The sequence below is a fragment of the Salmo salar genome, chromosome ssa09 (assembly GCF_905237065.1).
Source record: "Salmo salar chromosome ssa09, Ssal_v3.1, whole genome shotgun sequence".
In the NCBI taxonomy this organism is placed as follows: domain Eukaryota; kingdom Metazoa; phylum Chordata; class Actinopteri; order Salmoniformes; family Salmonidae; genus Salmo; species Salmo salar.
The window spans coordinates 96,345,623-96,363,722 of NC_059450.1; the positions used below are offsets into that span (position 1 = coordinate 96,345,623).

General features: G+C 45.1%; 1 protein-coding gene across 3 annotated transcripts in view; it reads left to right on the top strand.

Moving 5' to 3' along the window:
• Positions 1-18,100, top strand: part of LOC106591766 (synaptopodin) — a 66,219-nt gene that overhangs the window by 39,159 nt on the left and 8,960 nt on the right. For all 3 annotated transcript variants that reach the window (XM_045724244.1, XM_045724246.1, XM_045724245.1), the window contains exon 4: positions 10,339-12,638. In XM_045724244.1, coding sequence (XP_045580200.1) covers positions 10,339-12,638 — 2,300 coding nt within the window. The remainder of the gene's footprint in view (positions 1-10,338; positions 12,639-18,100) is intronic.

Genomic DNA, 18,100 nt, shown 5'->3' on the forward strand with positions numbered 1-18,100 from the left:
GTCATGGTGTGGAGAGAGGTTGAAGGTTTGCCTGTCTTGATGTTCATGGTGTGGAGACAGGTTGAAGGTTTGCCTGTCATGATGGTCATGGTGTGGAGAGAGGTTGAAGGTTTGCCTGTCTTGATGTTCATGGTGTGGAGAGAGGTTGAAGGTTTGCCTGTCATGGTGTGGAGAGAGGTTGAAGGTTTGCCTGTCTTGATGTTCATGTTGTGGAGAGAGGTTGAAGGTTTGCCTGTCTTGATGTTCATGTTGTGGAGACAGGTTGAAGGTTTGCCTGTCATGATGGTCATGGTGTGGAGAGAGGTTGAAGGTTTGCCTGTCTTGATGTTCATGGTGTGGAGAGAGGTTGAAGGTTTGCCTGTCATGGTGTGGAGAGAGGTTGAAGGTTTGCCTGTCTTGATGTTCATGTTGTGGAGAGAGGTTGAAGGTTTGCCTGTCTTGATGTTCATGTTGTGGAGAGAGGTTGAAGGTTTGCCTGTCTTGATGGTCATGGTGTGGAGAGAAGTTGAAGTTTTGCTGCGGTGTCAGCTGTGTTGTTCTAATAGTGAATCACTGTCAGAAGCACAGTTAGAGATCTTCACCTACTAAAACCAGGACCTCAGGATGGAAAACAGAATAGTCATGGTATGGGTATGCATCACCGGAAGATACGTGATTAACAATTACAATAGTCACTGAGGATTGTTTGTGATTGGCTATCCAGCAATTTAACACACACACACACACACACACACACACACACTAGCAATTTCCTCACATTTCATTCAGTGAATGCATAAAATATATTTTAGAGAAGTATTAAACCCTCAGTGCAAAGGCATTTCCAACTTCCCACCAGGATACTGGTAATGGAGAGTAACATAGAGTTGTGGCTGAAATATGGAGAGGAACATAGAGCTGTGGCTGAAATATGGAGAGGAACATAGAGCTGTGGCTGAAATGGAGAGGAACATAGAGCTGTGGCTGAAATATGGAGAGGAACATAGAGCTGTCCTGAAATGGAGACGAACATAGAGCTGTGGCTGAAATGGAGAGGAACATAGAGCTATGGCTGAAATGGAGAGGAACTTAGAGCTGTGGCTGAAATGATTTATGATTAATAAAGGGTTGATCTACAGCCTTGAAGACATTGTAAACTGACTGAGGCAGGGAATTAGTCCCAAATAGAATCCTATTCCCTATCCCATTCCTTGAGACAGTGCAACATAGGACTCTGGTCAAAAGTAGTGCACCATGGAGGGAATAGGGAATCTGGGTTGCTGACAGGGAATGTTCTGGGCTGCTAAGGAATGCTTGGTCAGGGACCAGATGGAAGAGAGGAAATTCTTTCTCCTGCTCTGAACGGAGCTCTTAAACTCAGACAATAAACCAAGCCTCCATTTTCAACAGAAACACTGTTGTTTTTTTAATCACATTGTCTAAAGAATTGAGCCACAGTGCTGTCGTCATAGTCAATGTATTTTATTACTGAAAAATAGCTGATATGTCTGAAATGCCTGCCTCATTGCTAAACATGAGCCTCTTAAGGATCTTACCCTTTTTTTCAATTTTCGTCCACCAGATGGAAGCAGTGTGTGCAAAGCTTCAGACGGATCCAGTGAAGAATTACATTACTGCATATAATTTGTATCAAGTCTGCCAGGAGTTTGCCCAAATGTACCGAATTGGTCAATTGTTACATTTTATTCATAAAAAAATAATATTTTTTTACCCCTTTTTCTCCCCAGTTTCGTGGTATCCAGTTGGTAGTTACAGTTTAGTGGTATCCAATTGGTAGTTACAGTCTCGTGGTATCCAATTGGTAGTTACAGTCTTGTCTCATCGCTGCAACTCCCGTACGGACTCGGGAGAGTCGAAGGTCAATAGACATTTACATTTACATTTAAGTCATTTAGCAGACGCTCTTATCCAGAGCGACTTACAAATTGGTGCATTCACCTTATGATATCCAGTGGAACAACCACTTTACAATAGTGCATCTAAATCTTTTAGGGGGGGTTAGAAGGATTACTTTATCCTATTCCAGGTATTCTTTAAAGAGGTGGGGTTTCAGGTGACTCCGGAAGGTGGTGATTGACTCCGCTGTCCTGGCATCGTGAGGGAGCTTGTTCCACCATTGGGGTGCCAGAGCAGCGAACAGTTTTGACTGGGCTGAGCGGGAACTGTGCTTCCTCAGAGGTAGGGAGGCGAGCAGGCCAGAGGTGGATGAACGCAGTGCCCTTGTTTGGGTGTAGGGCCTGATCAGAGCCTGAAGGTACGGAGGTGCCGTTCCCCTCACAGCTCCATAGGCAAGCACCATGGTCTTGTAGCGGATGCGAGCTTCGACTGGAAGCCAGTGGAGAGAGCGGAGGAGCGGGGTGACGTGAGAGAACTTGGGAAGGTTGAACACCAGACGGGCTGCGGCGTTCTGGATGAGTTGTAGGGGTTTAATGGCACAGGCAGGGAGCCCAGCCAACAACGAGTTGCAGTAATCCAGACGGGAGATGACAAGTGCCTGGATTAGGACCTGCGCCGCTTCCTGTGTGAGGCAGGGTCGTACTCTGCGAATGTTGTAGAGCATGAACCTACAGGATCGGGTCACCGCCTTGATGTTAGTGGAGAACGACAGGGTGTTGTCCAGGGTCACGCCGAGGCTCTTAGCACTCTGGGAGGAGGACACAAGGGAGTTGTCAACCGTGATGGCGAGGTCATGGAACGGGCAGTCCTTCCCCGGGAGGAAGAGCAGCTCCGTCTTGCCGAGGTTCAGCTTGAGGTGGTGATCCGTCATCCACACTGATATGTCTGCCAGACATGCAGAGATGCGATTCGCCACCTGGTTGTCAGAAGGGGGAAAGGAGAAGATTAATTGTGTGTCATCTGCATAGCAATGATATGAGAGACCATGTGAGGATATGACAGAGCCAAGTGACTTGGTGTATAGCGAGAATAGGAGAGGGCCTAGAACAGAGCCCTGGGGGACACCAGTGGTGAGAGCACGTGGTGCGGAGACAGATTCTCGCCACGCCACCTGGTAGGAGCGACCTGTCAGGTAGGACGCAATCCAAGCGTGGGCCGCGCCGGAGATGCCCAGCTCGTAGAGAGGGTGGAGAGGAGGATCTGATGGTTCACAGTATCAAAGGCAGCAGATAGGTCTAGAAGGATGAGAGCAGAGGAGAGAGAGTTAGCTTTAGCAGTGCGGAGAGCCTCCGTGACACAGAGAAGAGCAGTCTCAGTTGAATGCCCAGTCTTGAAACCTGACTGATTAGGATCAAGAAGGTCATTCTGAGAGAGATAGCAAGAGAGCTGGCCAAGGACGGCACGTTCAAGAGTTTTGGAGAGAAAGGAAAGAAGGGATACTGGTCTGTAGTTGTTGACATCGGAGGGATCGAGTGTAGGTTTTTTCAGAAGGGGTGCAACTCTCGCTCTCTTGAAGACGGAAGGGACGTAGCCAGCGGTCAAGGATGAGTTGATGAGCGAGGTGAGGTAGGGGAGAAGGTCTCCGGAAATGGTCTGGAGAAGAGAGGAGGGGATAGGGTCAAGTGGGCAGGTTGTTGGGCGGCCGGCCGTCACAAGACGCGAGATTTCATCTGGAGAGAGAGGGGAGAAAGAGGTCAAAGCACAGGGTAGGGCAGTGTGAGCAGGACCAGCGGTGTCGTTTGACTTAGCAAACGAGGATCGGATGTCGTCAACCTTCTTTTCAAAATGGTAGACGAAGTCATCCGCAGAGAGGGAGGAGGGGGGGGAGGGGGAGGAGGATTCAGGAGGGAGGAGAAGGTAGCAAAGAGCTTCCTAGGGTTAGAGGCAGATGCTTGGAGTTTAGAGTGGTAGAAAGTGGCTTTAGCAGCAGAGACAGAAGAGGAAAATGTAGAGAGGAGGGAGTGAAAGGATGCCAGGTCCGCAGGGAGGCGAGTTTTCCTCCATTTCCGCTCGGCTGCCCGGAGCCCTGTTCTGTGAGCTCGCAGTTAGTCGTCGAGCCACAGAGCAGGAGGGGAGGACCGAGCCGGCCTGGAGGATAGGGGACAGAGGAAATCAAAGGATGCAGAGAGGGAGGAGAGGAGGGTTGAGGAGGCAGAATCAGGAGATAGGTTGGAGAAGGTTTGAGCAGAGGGAAGAGATGATAGGATGGAAGAGGAGAGAGTAGCGGGAGAGAGAGAGCGAAGGTTGGGACGGCGCAATACCATCCGAGTAGGGGCAGAGTGAGAAGTGTTGGATGAGAGCGAGAGGGAAAAGGATACAAGGTAGTGGTCGGAGACTTGGAGGGGAGTTGCAATGAGATTAGTGGAAGAACAGCATCTAGTAAAGATGAGGTCAAGCGTATTGCCTGCCTTGTGAGTAGGGGGGGAAGGTGAGAGGGTGAGGTCAAAAGAGGAGAGGAGTGGAAAGAAGGAGGCAGAGAGGAATGAGTCAAAGGTAGACGAGGGGAGGTTAAAGTCACCCAGAACTGTGAGAGGTGAGCCATCCTCAGGAAAGGAACTTATCAAGGCGTCAAGCTCATTGATGATCTCTCCAAGGGAACCTGGAGGGCGATAAATGATAAGGATGTTAACCACTATGGGCTAGGTGGGACGCAAGCGTTCCACCCGTGGTGCACTCCATCAACAGCAGGTGCATTTAAAGAGCGGCAAATTTGAATCCAAATAAATGTCAAAATTCAAATTTTTCAAACATACAACTATTTTACACCCTTTGAAAGATAAACATCTCCTTAATCTAACCACGTTTTCCAATTTCAAAAAGGTTTTACGGCGAAAGCATACATTTAGAGTATGTTAGGACAGTACATTTACAAGAGTTGTGTGTAATGTTGTGCCAATTCAAAGACAGGCGTCACCAAAACCATAAAATCAGCTAAAATTATGCACTAACCTTTTACAATCTCCAACAGATGACACTCCTAGGACATTATGTTAGACAATGCATGCATTTTTTAGTTCTATCAAGTTCATATTTATATCCAAAAACAGCGTTTTACTGTGGCGTTGATGTTCAGGAAATCGTTTCCCTCCAATAACCGGCATTCAAGTCAGCACCACAAATTAAATAATTAAAATTAGAAAACATTGGTAAAATATTATATTGTCATTTAAAGAATTATAGATTTACATCTCTTGAACGCAATCAACTTGCCAGATTTAAAAATAACCTTACTGGGAAATCACACTTTGCAATAATCTGAGCACTGCGCCCAGAAAAATACGCGTTGCGATACAGACTAGCCGCCATGTTGGGGAGATCTAAAATCGAAAATACTATGTAAATAATCCATTACCTTTGATTCTCTTCATCAGATGTCACTTCCAGGTATCACAGGTCCATAACGAATGTAGTTTTGTTCAAAAAAGCTCATCATTTATGTCCAAAAATCTCCGTCTTGTTAGCACATGATCTAAGCCCGCCGGACTTCACTTCATGAACGAGGGGAAAAAATATATTTACGTTCGTTCAAACATGTCAAACGTTGTATAGCATAAATCATTAGGGCCTTTTTTAACCAGAACATGAATAATATTCAAGGTGGACGAATGCATTCTCCTTTATAACGTATTGGAACGAGGGTACCCAACATGAACTCGCGCCAGGTGTCTAATGGGCCATCATCGTTCCATGGCTCTTGTTCGGTCAGATCTCCCTCCAGAAGACTCAAAACACTTTGTAAAGGCTGGTGACATCTAGTGGAAGCAATAGGAAGTGCCAAAATATTCCTCAGCCCCTGTGTTTTTCAATGGCATAGGTTTAAAGGTAATACAACACATCAGGTATCCACTTCCTGTCAGAATCTGTCTCAGGGTTTTGCCTGCCAAATGAGTTCTGTTATACTCACAGACACCATTCAAACAGTTTTAGAAACTTTAGGGTGTTTTCTATCCATATATAATAAGTATATGCATATTCTAGTTACTGGGTAGGATTAGTAACCAGATTAAATCGGGTACATTTTTTTATCCAGCCGTGCAAATACTGCCCCCTAGCCCTAACAGGTTAAGCTTGAAAGGGCTGGTAACTGTGACAGCATGGAATTCAAATGAGGAGATAGACAGATGGGTCAGGGGAGAAAGAGAGAATGTCCACTTGGGAGAGATGAGGATTCCAGTGCCACCACCCCGCTGGCTCGATGCTCTAGGGGTATGCGAGAACACGTAGGCAGACGAGGAGAGAGCAGTAGGAGTAGCAGTGTTATCTGTGGTAATCCATGTTTCCGTCAGCGCCAGGAAGTCTAGGGACTGGAGGGTAGCATAGGCTGAGATGAACTCAGCCTTGTTGGCCGCAGACCGGCAGTTCCAGAGGCTGCCGGAGACCTGGAACTCCACGTGGGTCGTGCGCGCTGGGACCACCAGGTTAGAGTGGCAGCGGCCACGCGGTGTGGAGCGTTTGTGTGGCCTGTGCAGAGGGGAGAGAACAGGGATAGACAGACACATAGTAGACAAGCTACAGAAGAGGCTACGCTAATGCAAAGGAGATTGGAATGACAAGTGGACTACACGTCTCGAATGTTCAGAAAGTTAAGCTCACATTGCAAAAATCTTATTGACTAAAATGATACAGTACTGCTGGCTGGTGGAGTAGGCTAGCTAGCAGTGGCTGCGTTGTTGACTTTGAACGTGTAGCTGGCTAGGTAACCTCGATAGTTTCAGTACTACACCTTGTCATGATACAAAGCAACTTTGTAGCTAGCTAGCTAACATAACACTAATCAAGACGTTCCTTGTAATGTATTTAGTTTCTACAATGCTGCTCGTCGGTAATAGTTGGCTGGGTTAGGAAAAATGGCGTCGCGGGGGACGGAAATATCTGGCTAGCTAACCTCGATGGCTGGCTAGCTAACCTCGGTAGTTACTAGACTACACAATTATCAAGCTATGACAAAGACAACTAAGTAGCTAGCTAGCTAACACTGCACTAGTCAAATCGTTCCGTTGTAAAGTATTAGTATCTACAGCGCTGCTAGTCGGTAACGGTTGGCTAGCTAGCAGTGGGTTAATGATGACTAGGTGTGTTGACTAAGTCTGGCGCCGCGTCGCGGCTGGCTAGCTCACCTCGATAATTACTCAAAGTACACAATTATCTTAGATACAGAGACAGCAAAGACAACTATGTAGCTGGCTAACTAACACTAACACCACACTAATCAAGTCGTTACGTTGTAATGTAATCGTTTCTACAGTGCTGCTAGTCGGTAGAAGTTGGCTAGCTAGCAGTGATGGCTAGCTAGCTAGCAGTGTTGGCTACGTTAGGAGGACTACGTTAGGAGGACGAAGATAGCTAGCCTCGATATTTACTCTAATTACTCTAAACTACACAATTATCTTTGATACAAAGACGGCTATGTAGCTAGCTAAGAAGAATTGCTCAGATCAAACAAATCAAGCCGTTGTAATGTAGTGAAGTGTAATATTACCTGTGGAGCGAAGCGTAGTGCGACTGCTCGCTCCAAACCGGAGCGAGCAGTCCTCCGAAACACAACCCAACCAAGCCGCACTGCTTCTTGACACAATGCCCACCTAACCCGGAAGCCAGTCGCACCAATGTTGTCAGAGGAAACACCTGGCGACCGTGTCAGCATGCACTCCGACCAGCCCACCACAGGAGTCGCTAGTGCACGATGGGACAAGGACATCCCTGCCAGCCAAACCCTCCCCTAAGATGGACGATGTTGGGCCAATTGTGTGCCGCCCCATGGGTCTCCCGTTCGCGACAGAGCCTGGACTTGAACCCAGAATCTCTAGTGGCACAGCTGGCACTGTGATGGAGTGCCGCTCGGGAGGCCAATTGATACATTTTAAAGTACATAACTATAGAGAACATACAAAAAGGCTTTGGTAATAAAAAAGGAAAGTTTACACACTCCCAGGAATGTCGTACATGTTGGATAATTAGCTTATACACTAACTATCACACCTCTAGATGGCGGGGTGGGTGTGAAGCCAAAGATCAGCAGTAGGGTCAAACTGTAGACCCCAGTTCCTACATTTGAACATAAAAATGTATTTTATCAAACAAAACTATGCTATATTTTATCTCTGGGACCTTCAAAATGACAAATCAGAGCAAGATTACTGAATGTAAGTACATTATTTACCTTCAGAGGTGAACGTATCAAACCAGTTGCCTTGATAATTTTTTTGTTGTTGTTGTGCACTCTCCTCAAACAATATCATGGTATTTTTTCACTGTAATAGCTACTGTTAATTGGACACTGCAGTTAGATTAACAATAATTTAAGCTTTCTGCCCATATAAGACATATCTATGTCCCGGAAAGTTGGCTGTTGTATACAACGTCATTCTAGTCACATTAGTGTACGTTAGCAACAACCATCCCAGTTTAGGGACACCCATTCCATAGAGGTTAAAGGTCCAATCCAGCCATTTTTATCTCAATATAAAAAAAATGTGGGTACAAATTAAGTACCTTACTGTAATTGTTTTCAATGAAATTCTCAAAAATAAGCAAAAATAGCTTCGTAGCAAAGAGCAATTTCTCAGGCAATAATTTAGCTAGGACTGTCTGGGAATGGTCTGAGAGGGGAGGGTCAAATTTAAAACTAGCTGTTATTGGCAGAGAGGTTTGGAACTCTTTCTTATTGTTCTATAAACTAATTTACAGTATGGTGATGTCACCATGGAAAGGCCAAAGCTCTATCCCAACAAAACAGTCAGAAATTTTAGGCAGTCTTTTCAAACAGTTCTTACACTAAAAGGGCATTATGGGTAAAAAAAAGAAGCACACATTGAATATCTCTTTGAGCATGCTGAAGTTATTAATAACACTTTGGATGGTGTATCAATACACCCAGTCACTACAAAGATACAGGCGTCCTGCCTAACTCAGTTGCCGGAGAGGAAGGAAACTGCTCAGGGATTTCACCATGAGGCCACTGGGGATTTAATGAAGTTACAGAGTTTAATGGCTGTAATAGGAGAACTGAGGATAGATTGTAGTTACTCTACAATACAAACCTAAATGACAGAGTGAAAAGAAGGAAGCCTGTACAGAATAAAAATATTCAAAAATATGCATAAGGTAAAACTGGAAAAAATGGGCAAATAAATTACCTTTATGTCCTGAATACAAAGAGTTTTGTTTGAGGCAACTCCAACACATCACTGAGTACCACTCTATATTTTTTCAAGCATGGTGGTGGCTGCATCATGTTATGGGTATGCCTGTCATTGGCAAGGACTAGGGATAAAAAAAGGTAAGCACAGGCAAAATTCTAGTGTAAAACCTGGTTCAGTCTGCTTCCAACAAGCACTGGTTAAATTCACCTTTTAGCAGGACAATAACCTATAACACAAGGCAAAATATACACGAGTTGCTTACCAAGATGACATTAAAGGTTCCTGAGTGACCTAGTTACAGTCTTGACTGAAATCGTCTTGAAAATCTATGGCAAGACTAGAAAATGTCTGTCTAGCAATGATCAACAACCAACTTGACAGAGCTTGAAGAATTTTGAAAAGCATAATGTGCAAATATTGTACAATCCAGGTATGCAAAGCTCTTAGAGAATTACCCAGAAAGACTCACAGCTGTAATCGCTGCCTTCGGTGATTCTAACATATATTGACTCAGGGTTGTGAATACTTGTGTAAATGAAACATTTCTGTATTTCATTTTTCAATAAAGATTCTAAAAACATGTTTTCACTTTGACATTATGTGGTATTGTGTGTAGATGGGTGATAAAAATATAATATTTAATTAATTATGAATATGAATACTTTGTTATGGCACTGTATATTCCTCCTCAAACTTGTTAAGATCTTGTCCTTGTTGGTTCACATTAGTTTGAATATTTACAAGCTCCTATTTTGTTTTTTACATTTTTTACATTTAACCTTTATTTAACTAGGCAAGTCAGTTAAGAACAAATTCTTATTTACAATGACAGCCTACACCGGCCAAACCCGGACGACACTGGGCCAATTGTGCTCTGCCCCATGGGACTCTCAATCACAGCCGGTTGTGATACAGCCTGGAATCGAACTAGGGTGTCTGTAGTGACGCCTCAAGCACTGAGATGCAGTGCCTTAGAACGCTGCGCCACTGCGGGAGCCCTGTCGAAACCAGTCCAGAACCGCTCAAATAGGGGACTTAACATCTAAGATTGACTTACCCATTAAGCTTATTTTTGAGACAACAGTTTTAAGAGTGGTGTTTCCTATAATAGGTATTAGTTTTCTGTATTAGAGGGTAGATAACTAACACACATCTATTCTGAGTTCAATTAATGTGTCCAAGCTTTTGTTGCTATCATCAAATAACAATCTTGATTTCTCTCTCCCCCCTCCTCTATCGCTCTATTACTCCTTCTCTCTCTCTCCCTCTCTCTCTTCCTGCATTCCTCTCCCCCCTCCAGACCTGGCGCGTAGTGCCAGCCTATCAGAGAAGGAGTTGAAGGAGGCGAGGGTGAGGTCACAGATCATCGCGGCCCAGCTGACCGTCCCGTCTGGCTGCTCCAACTCTCGCGGCGTCCAGCTCTTCAACCGCCGCAAGCAGAGGGTCAACGCCTTCACGCTAGATAGCTGCGGGGAAAGAACGAGGGAACAGGAGAGAGACGGAGATAACAGGAACAACAACCTGACATGGGAAGAGGAGAGGGAGGGTCCTAGTGAAGGGACAGAGACAGAGACAGACAGACAACTGAACTGGAAGAACAGCAGCGGGACAAAACCACCACTCTGGTCGCCACCCTTTGGAAGTGAGGTCACAGGAAGTGACATCATGGAGGACAGAGGTGATGAGCAAATCTACGAGGAAGTGGACGTGACACAAGAGAGACACTTCCAGCCGGTGAACGAGAGAGAAGAGGAGGAGGAAGAGAGGAGTGGAGAGAGAGAAAGAGAGGATATATACGAGGATATTGAAGGTGAAGTGAAGGATGAGATTATACAAGTAAATGACAACAACACTGGTCCAGTCAGAGAGGAAGTGGGGATGAATAGGGGATCATACACATACCCCACAGCTCCCCCTGAGAGCTGGCGTAATGGCTTCCACAGCATCCAGGGCTCTGCTGGAGAGATCCAAAATGGCGGGCGAGTTTCTATGTCCCTGTCCAGACAGACCCCCACCATCGTCAACCGGACAGCCAGACCCTTCTTCTCCCCGCCCACCATACAGCTTAAGTCCCCAGAGGCCAGGAGTCCTGTCATGGATAACAACATACTCCCAGCCCCCTCCTATCCTACCCCCACTCTTCCCCCAGCCCCCTCCTACTCCACTCCCCCTCTCCCTGCTTTCACTGCCACTCGCCCTGTCACCTTCTCCCCTCCTCCCCCTCTTGCCTCATGCTCCATGCCTCCTCTCAAAGCCTTCTCCATCCATCCTCCTCCTCCCTCCCTGTCTCTCTCCAGTCCTCCTCCGAAGTCTGCCATCATGTTCCCTAGGTCTACACCCATCCCCCAGTACAACCCTCCTCCTACAGCTGCCCCAGTGTCCCAATATCTACCCCCCAACCCTCCTGTCACCCAATACATCCCTCCTCCAACCTCCCCCAGACCCAACACCTTTGTCCCCTTCACCCCTCAGCCGATTGGTCAACAGAACCAGCAGCAGCCAATCAAAACGGGCATTCTGGAGAAAGGGGCGGCGGCCATCAGACGATCGTCAACAGCCAGGAAGTCCATGTTCACTTTTAAGGAGAAGCCTGTCATGGCACCCAACCCTGAACTCCTCTCTCTGGTCCAGGGGAATGATGATAGGAAGAAGCACGGCCTCCGCTCCGTTCCCGACCCAGCCCCAGAGGAGGAGCTGCTGGCTCTGGGGGCCGAGGCCTCTAACTTCCTAGCCAGGGAGGAGGTGAAGGCGGAGGCTGCCAACGTGCCGGAGTGGTCCTCCTGTCTCAAGAGCTCCAGGACCAGGGAGCCCAGGGTTCAGCACCAGCCAGAGCAGACCCTGACCAACGCATCAGGGAAGGGGGCCGAGCTGTTCGCTAAGCGCCAGTCCAGGATGGAGAAGTACGTAGTGGAGAACCAGAATGTCTCCGGTGGTGGAGGTGGTCAGATGAGGTCTCCGTCTCCCACCGCGTCTCTACCGCCGTCTTGGATCTACCCATCTAATATGCCTGGCCGGGTCAAAGCTATCGCTAACAACACTGACCTCAGCGCCAGGCTGACCCGGACCCTCCAGACCCCTCAGCCCGTGAACAGGAGGCCCAGCCAGCAGGCATCAACGTCGGCCCCGGTCCTCGCAGAACCACCCCTGGAGTACGGCTGCACCAAGATAGAGATGGACCTCTCCAGGCACCAACCCTACCAGCTCAACTCCTCCCTGTTTATCTTCAACCCAGTCCAGGACTCTACCAGCACCCTGCTGAGCGCTCTGCCCCGGGGGGCCCCGCCACCACCCAAACCCCTGGTCTCATCTGAGGCCTACTCCAGGCAGGCCTCCCTGCCCTCCTCCAACCCTCAGTCACACAACTACAACAGCCTGCCCCGCTTCAGGCCTACCCTGTCACCCTCACTTCAGCCCCCATCAGGAGGAATTGGAGGTAGGGATAACTATCCTCCACAACACGGGGGGACTCCACAGCTGAGGGACCCCAGGATCACCTCTCCTGTCTCTGCCTTCTCTCCGGAGAGAGTGGCCTCTCCTCGGTCGAGCGTCCAGGCACCCAGACCCACATTCTCTGCCAAGAGGGCCGGGATCGAACCCCAGGTGTGGAGGCCTTCTTTCTTCTTCTACTGATAGATTTACTCTGTTTCTACTCTGCTTTTACTCTGCTTTAACTCTGTTTCTACTCTGCTTTTACTCTGAACTGTGTTAACACGACCAAAGTACAACAGATAGACAAACAAGAGAACCTTATTTTACTATATTACACACAACAGATACTGGATACACACACTAGGTTTATTGGATAGCTAGATACTACAGGATTAGACGTCACTGTTGATGTTATTTCACAGTACAAAACTCAACATAGATTATTTCTCTACACCCAAAACGCAAATATTTGGTTGGAGTTCCTTGTGGAATCTTGATTTCATGGTTTGGATTTTTGCTGCTTCATTAGTGATTAAACAAAACAAGTCTGCTATGCAACTGAAAAACAGTTGCTATAGATCCAGAGATCAACAAACACTATGCTATAGATCCAGAGATCAACAAACACTATGATATAGATCCAGAGATCAACAAACACTATGCTATAGATCCAGAGATCAACATGCACTATGCTATAAATCCAGAGATCAACAAACACTATGCTATAGATCCAGAGATCAACAAGCACTATGCTATAGATCCAGAGATCAACAAACACTATGCTATAGATCCAGAGATCAACAAACACTATGCTATAGATCCAGAGATCAACAAACACTATGCTATAGATCCAGAGATCAACAAACACTATGCTATAGATCCAGAGATCAACAAACACTATGCTATAGATCCAGAGATCAACAAACACCCTCTGTATGTTGTAGATTCAGAGCTCAAGTCTAAAAATTCAAAGGAACATTATGTCAGTTAAGAGGGGAGATATGTGGTACTATTTGCCAAATAAAAACCACAAAGTGCACTTGAGCTTTGGAAAAGCCCAATTTTCTGTCAGCTCCTAAATAACTTTGGGATGAGAAATCGGGTTCACACTTTTTTATTTATTTTTACATTGTTTTTCCCATCTCCAGAAAGACTTGAGACAGAGAGATACAAAGCCCTTGAACAGATGCGTTTGGCGTCTAATTTTATGATCTATGATTTGTAGTTTAATACAAGCTTACAGACATGAAAGTATCAGGCAGGGAACTCCCTTTAATGTCTCTGTTTCTAATATAGACTGACTGCTGTTTGAAATTGCACCCCATTCCCTTTATAGTACACTACTTTTGACCAGGTCCCATAGGGCGCTGGTCAAAAGTGTAGTGCACTATATAGGAAATAGGGTGCCATTTGGGACATTGCCTAGACTTCTGATTCTCAGTTTCTCTGCCCTTAGTTGGAGAACCACTAAATGACATACTACTACTGTCCTGTGAGCCCTGGCTCTGAGACTGTTGATGACAGTCATGTACACACTGCACTTGTTCTGCATGCAATTTGACGTAATGTAAACTTCTACGGTTTTACCACTCAACTGATTTATACATAGAACAACAACGAATGAAAATATAACTCAAGAGTGTTTTTAGATTCACCATGTTGATCACTAAACCAGCTAGCTGACAACAACGACTATGGTTTCTCTGTTCCTCTCTTCTTTGATGGACTGATTTCTGTTTTCCTATTAAGTTTCTGTATCTATACACTTCTCTTTTCTGTAGGACTGTTTCTGCATTTATAAACGTTCTGTTTCTCTCCTGGTTAAAGCTTTATCCTTTCTGTTTCTCTCCTGGTTAAAGTTTTATGCTTTCTGTTTCACTCCTGATTAAAGCTTTATGCTTTCTGTTTCACTCCTGATTAAAGCTTTATGCTTTCTGTTTCTCTCCTGGTTAAAGCTTTATGCTTTCTGTTTCTCTCCTGATTAAAGCTTTATGCTTTCTGTTTCACTCCTGGTTAAAGCTTTATGCTTTCTGTTTCTCGCCTGGTTAAAGCTTTATGCTTTCTGTTTCACTCCTGATTAAAGCTTTATGCTTTCTGTTTCTCTCCTGGTTAAAGCTTTATGCTTTCTGTTTCTCTCCTGGTTAAAGCTTTATGCTTTCTGTTTCTCGCCTGGTTAAAGCTTTATGCTTTCTGTTTCTCTCCTGGTTAAAGCTTTATGCTTTCTGTTTCTCTCCTGATTAAAGCTTTATGCTTTCTGTTTCTCTCCTGGTTAAAGCTTTATGCTTTCTGTTTCACTCCTGGTTAAAGCTTTATGCTTTCTGTTTCTCTCCTGGTTAAAGCTTTATGCTTTCTGTTTCTCTCCTGATTAAAGCTTTATGCTTTCTGTTTCTCTCCTGATTAAAGCTGTATCATTTCTGTTTTCCTGGGACCTGCTTTCTTTTGTTTTGTCTTTCTACCTTTCCTTATTTTCTTCTGTTTCTTCTATCCTGCTGTTTTCCATTCATCTACCTGTATTGTACCTTAACGTTCGGTTCTTTTGCTGCCTTGACTTTTCTGTTGTCGTAGTTTAATGAAGCATATAGTACATTGAACAAATGTAGATCTCTGCAGGAAAACATTTGAAAGCAGTTAGACACAGAATTAATGTTTATTCCTGAAGGCTAACACCCAGTTTAACAGTCAAAGAGCTGGCAGAGTACACAACAGATACATACATCAATGCAAAACAGACAATCAGCCTTTTTAAGAAGTAACAGTTTTAAAAGATTCTCCCTGAAGATAAAGGAAACACCTTGTACAGTATGAGTGATTACACTGCATTCTACAACCTGTTTTTTTGTGAAGAAAGGGTCTTAGCTTTCTAAAAGCCCCCGAGAGTTAAACGCATTCAGACAAATGGTATTACCCATGGCCCCTACCTTCAAAAGAATGGTATGACCCATTGGCCTTTCTTGTCTAGCATGAAAACACTCCAGGCTCAAGGTATAAATTACCCTTAGCCTGACCTGGTGAAATATACATGGCGGACGCTCAGTCAAGCTAGTAGTCTGGACTACTTTCTTATTTAATTCTTGCTGGCACCAAAAGTTTAAAAAAGTGAAATTGGCGACAGAATGCGGTCAGACCATCAAATAATTGGCATACACATTACTCTTACAGAATTTTTACGTGGGCAAGGATATTGGACATTTAATCAAAGCCTATTCGTTGACAACTTGTTTTTAACTAGGACAGAATCATTTATAACAGATTTTCAGAAAACCAGTCCGTATCTGGTGTGACCACCATTTGGATTTGGCTCATGCAGCGCGACACATCTCCTTCGCATAGAGTTGATCAGACTGTTGATTGTGGCCTGTGGAATGTTGTCCCACTCCTCTTCAATGGCTGTGAGAAGTTGCACGATATTGGCGGGAACTGGAACACGCTGTCGCACACATCGATCCAGAGCATCCCAAACATGCTTAATGGGTGACATGTCTGGTGAGTATGCAGGCCATGGAAGAACTGGGATATTTTCAGCTTACAGGAATTGTGTACAGATCGTTGTGACATGGGGGCCGTGCCTTATCATGCTGAAACATGAGGTGATGGCGGCGGATGATTGGCACAACAAGTGGATCTCATCACGGTATCTCTGCGCATTCAAATTGCCATCAATAAAATGCAATGCCCATATCATAACCCCACCGCCAACATGGGGCACTCTGTTCACAACATTGACATCAGCAAACCCACACTAATACACGCTGTTTGCCATCTGTGCAATGTTCATGCTGTTTAATTAGCTTCTTGATGCGCCACACCTGTCAGGTGGATGGATTATCTTGACAAAGGAGAAATGCTCACTAACAGGTATGTAAACACATTTTTGCACAAAATGTAAGATAAATACACTTTTTGTGCGTATAAAACATTTCTGGGATCTTTTATTTCAGCTCATGAAACATAGGACCAACACTTTACATGTTGCGTTTTATATTTCTGTTCAGTATAGTATGTATAAGCTGGAAGTCGAAGCTTAAGTGTTGTCCATTAGTTTACTCCAATTAGGGGAGGGTGGTAGGGTTAGGGGAAAATAATAATGGAAAATATATTTAAAAATATATGGGTGATTGGAAATGATGCAGACAATTACATTGATGGAAGCCACAATCTTTCTGCAAGAGTTACCCTTAGGGCCTAGGTACAGATCTAGGATCAGCCTACTCTTTCCAAATCCTAACCTTCACCATTATGGAGTACAACGCAAATGGTCAAAACTGACCTGAGATCAGTCTATCCTGTCTATACACACCATTCACATACAGTGGCTTGCGAAAGTATTCACCCCCTTGGCAATTTTCATATTTTGTTGCCTTACAACCTGGAATTAAAATAGATTTTGGGGGGGGTTGTATCATTTGATTTACACAACATGCCTACCACTTTGAAGATGAAAAATATGTTTTATTGTGAAACAAACAAGAAATAAGACAGAACTTGAGTGTGCATAACTATTCCACCCCCCCTCCAAAATCGATACTTTGTAGAGCTACCTTTTGCAGCAATTACAGCTGCAAGTCTCTTGGGGTATGTCTCTATAAGCTTGGCACATCTAGCCACTGGGATTTTTTTCCCATTCCTCAAGGCAAAACTGCTCCAGCTCCTTCAAGTTGGATGGGTTCCTCTTGTGTACAGCAATCTTTAACTCATACCACAGATTCTCAATTGGATTGAGGTCTGGGCTTTGACTAGGCCATTCCAAGACATTTAAATGTTTCCCCTTAAACCACTCAAGTGTTGCTTTAGCAGTATGCTTAGAGTCATTGTCCGGCTGGAAGGGGAACCTCCTTCCCAGTCTCAAATCTATGGAAGACTGAAAATGTCCCTGTATTTAGCGCCATCCATCATTCCTTCAATTCTGACCAGTTTCCTAGTCCCTGCCGATGAAAAACATCCCCACAGCATGATGCTGCAACCACCATGCTTCACTGTGGGAATGTTGTTCTGTGGGTGATGAGAGGTGTTGGGTTTGCGCCAGACATAGCATTTTTCTTGATGGCCAAAAAGCTACATTTTTGTCTCATCTGACCAGAGTACCTTCTTCCATATGTTTGGGGAGTCTCCCACATACCTTTTGGTGAACACCAAATGTGTTTGCTTATTTTTTTCTTTAAGCAATGGCTTTCTTTTCTGGCCACTCTTCCGTAAAGCCCAGCTTTGTGGAGTGTATGGCTTAAAATGGTCCTATGGACAGATACTTCAGGGTTATCTTTGGTCTCTTTGTTGCCTCTCTAATTAATGCCCTCCTTGCCTGGTCCTTGAGTTTTAGTGGGCGGCCCTCTCTTGGCAGGTTTGTTGTGGTGCCATATTCTTTCCATTTTTTTTTATAATGGATTTAATGGTGCTCCGTGGGATGTTCAAAGTTTCTGATATTTTTTTATAACCCAACCCTGATCTGTACTTCTCCACAACTTTGTCCCTGTTTGGAGAGATCCTTGGTCTTCATGGTGCCCCTTGCTTGGTGGTGCCCCTTGCTTGGTGGTGCCCCTTGCTTGGTGGTGTTGCAGACTCTGGGGCCTTTCAGAACAGGTGTATATATATATATACTGCTCAAAAAAATAAAGGGAACACTTAAACAACACATCCTA